Source organism: Nestor notabilis, unplaced genomic scaffold (genome assembly GCF_000696875.1).
Source record: "Nestor notabilis isolate BGI_N333 unplaced genomic scaffold, ASM69687v1 scaffold18270, whole genome shotgun sequence".
Taxonomy (NCBI): Eukaryota; Metazoa; Chordata; class Aves; order Psittaciformes; family Psittacidae; genus Nestor; species Nestor notabilis.
Window position 1 is genome coordinate 1 of NW_009910869.1, and position 208 is coordinate 208.

At 71.2% G+C, this 208-nt stretch overlaps 1 protein-coding gene across 2 annotated transcripts in view; it reads left to right on the forward strand.

The window, feature by feature from the left end:
* The first annotated feature begins 7 nt into the window (after positions 1 to 7).
* The window catches only part of PAFAH1B2 (platelet-activating factor acetylhydrolase 1b, catalytic subunit 2 (30kDa)), a 3226-nt gene continuing 3025 nt past the window's right edge, over positions 8 to 208 (forward strand). For both annotated transcript variants that reach the window (XM_010012031.1, XM_010012039.1), the window contains exon 1: positions 8 to 88. In XM_010012031.1, the coding sequence (XP_010010333.1) occupies positions 8 to 88 (81 nt within the window). The remainder of the gene's footprint in view (positions 89 to 208) is intronic.

Genomic DNA, 208 nt, shown 5'->3' on the forward strand with positions numbered 1-208 from the left:
GAACAGGATGAGCCGCGGGGACTCGAACCCCGCCGCGGTGCCGCACGCCGCGGAGGACGTTCAGGGCGATGACAGGTGGATGTCGCAGGTAAGGCCGGGGCCGGGGCACCGAAGGGGCTGAGCCCTCTGTCCTCAGGACACACAAAGTGCAGGGCGGCGCTTCCCGCGGGGCATCCGTGCGAGGGAGCGGCTGGGAGCAGACACAGGC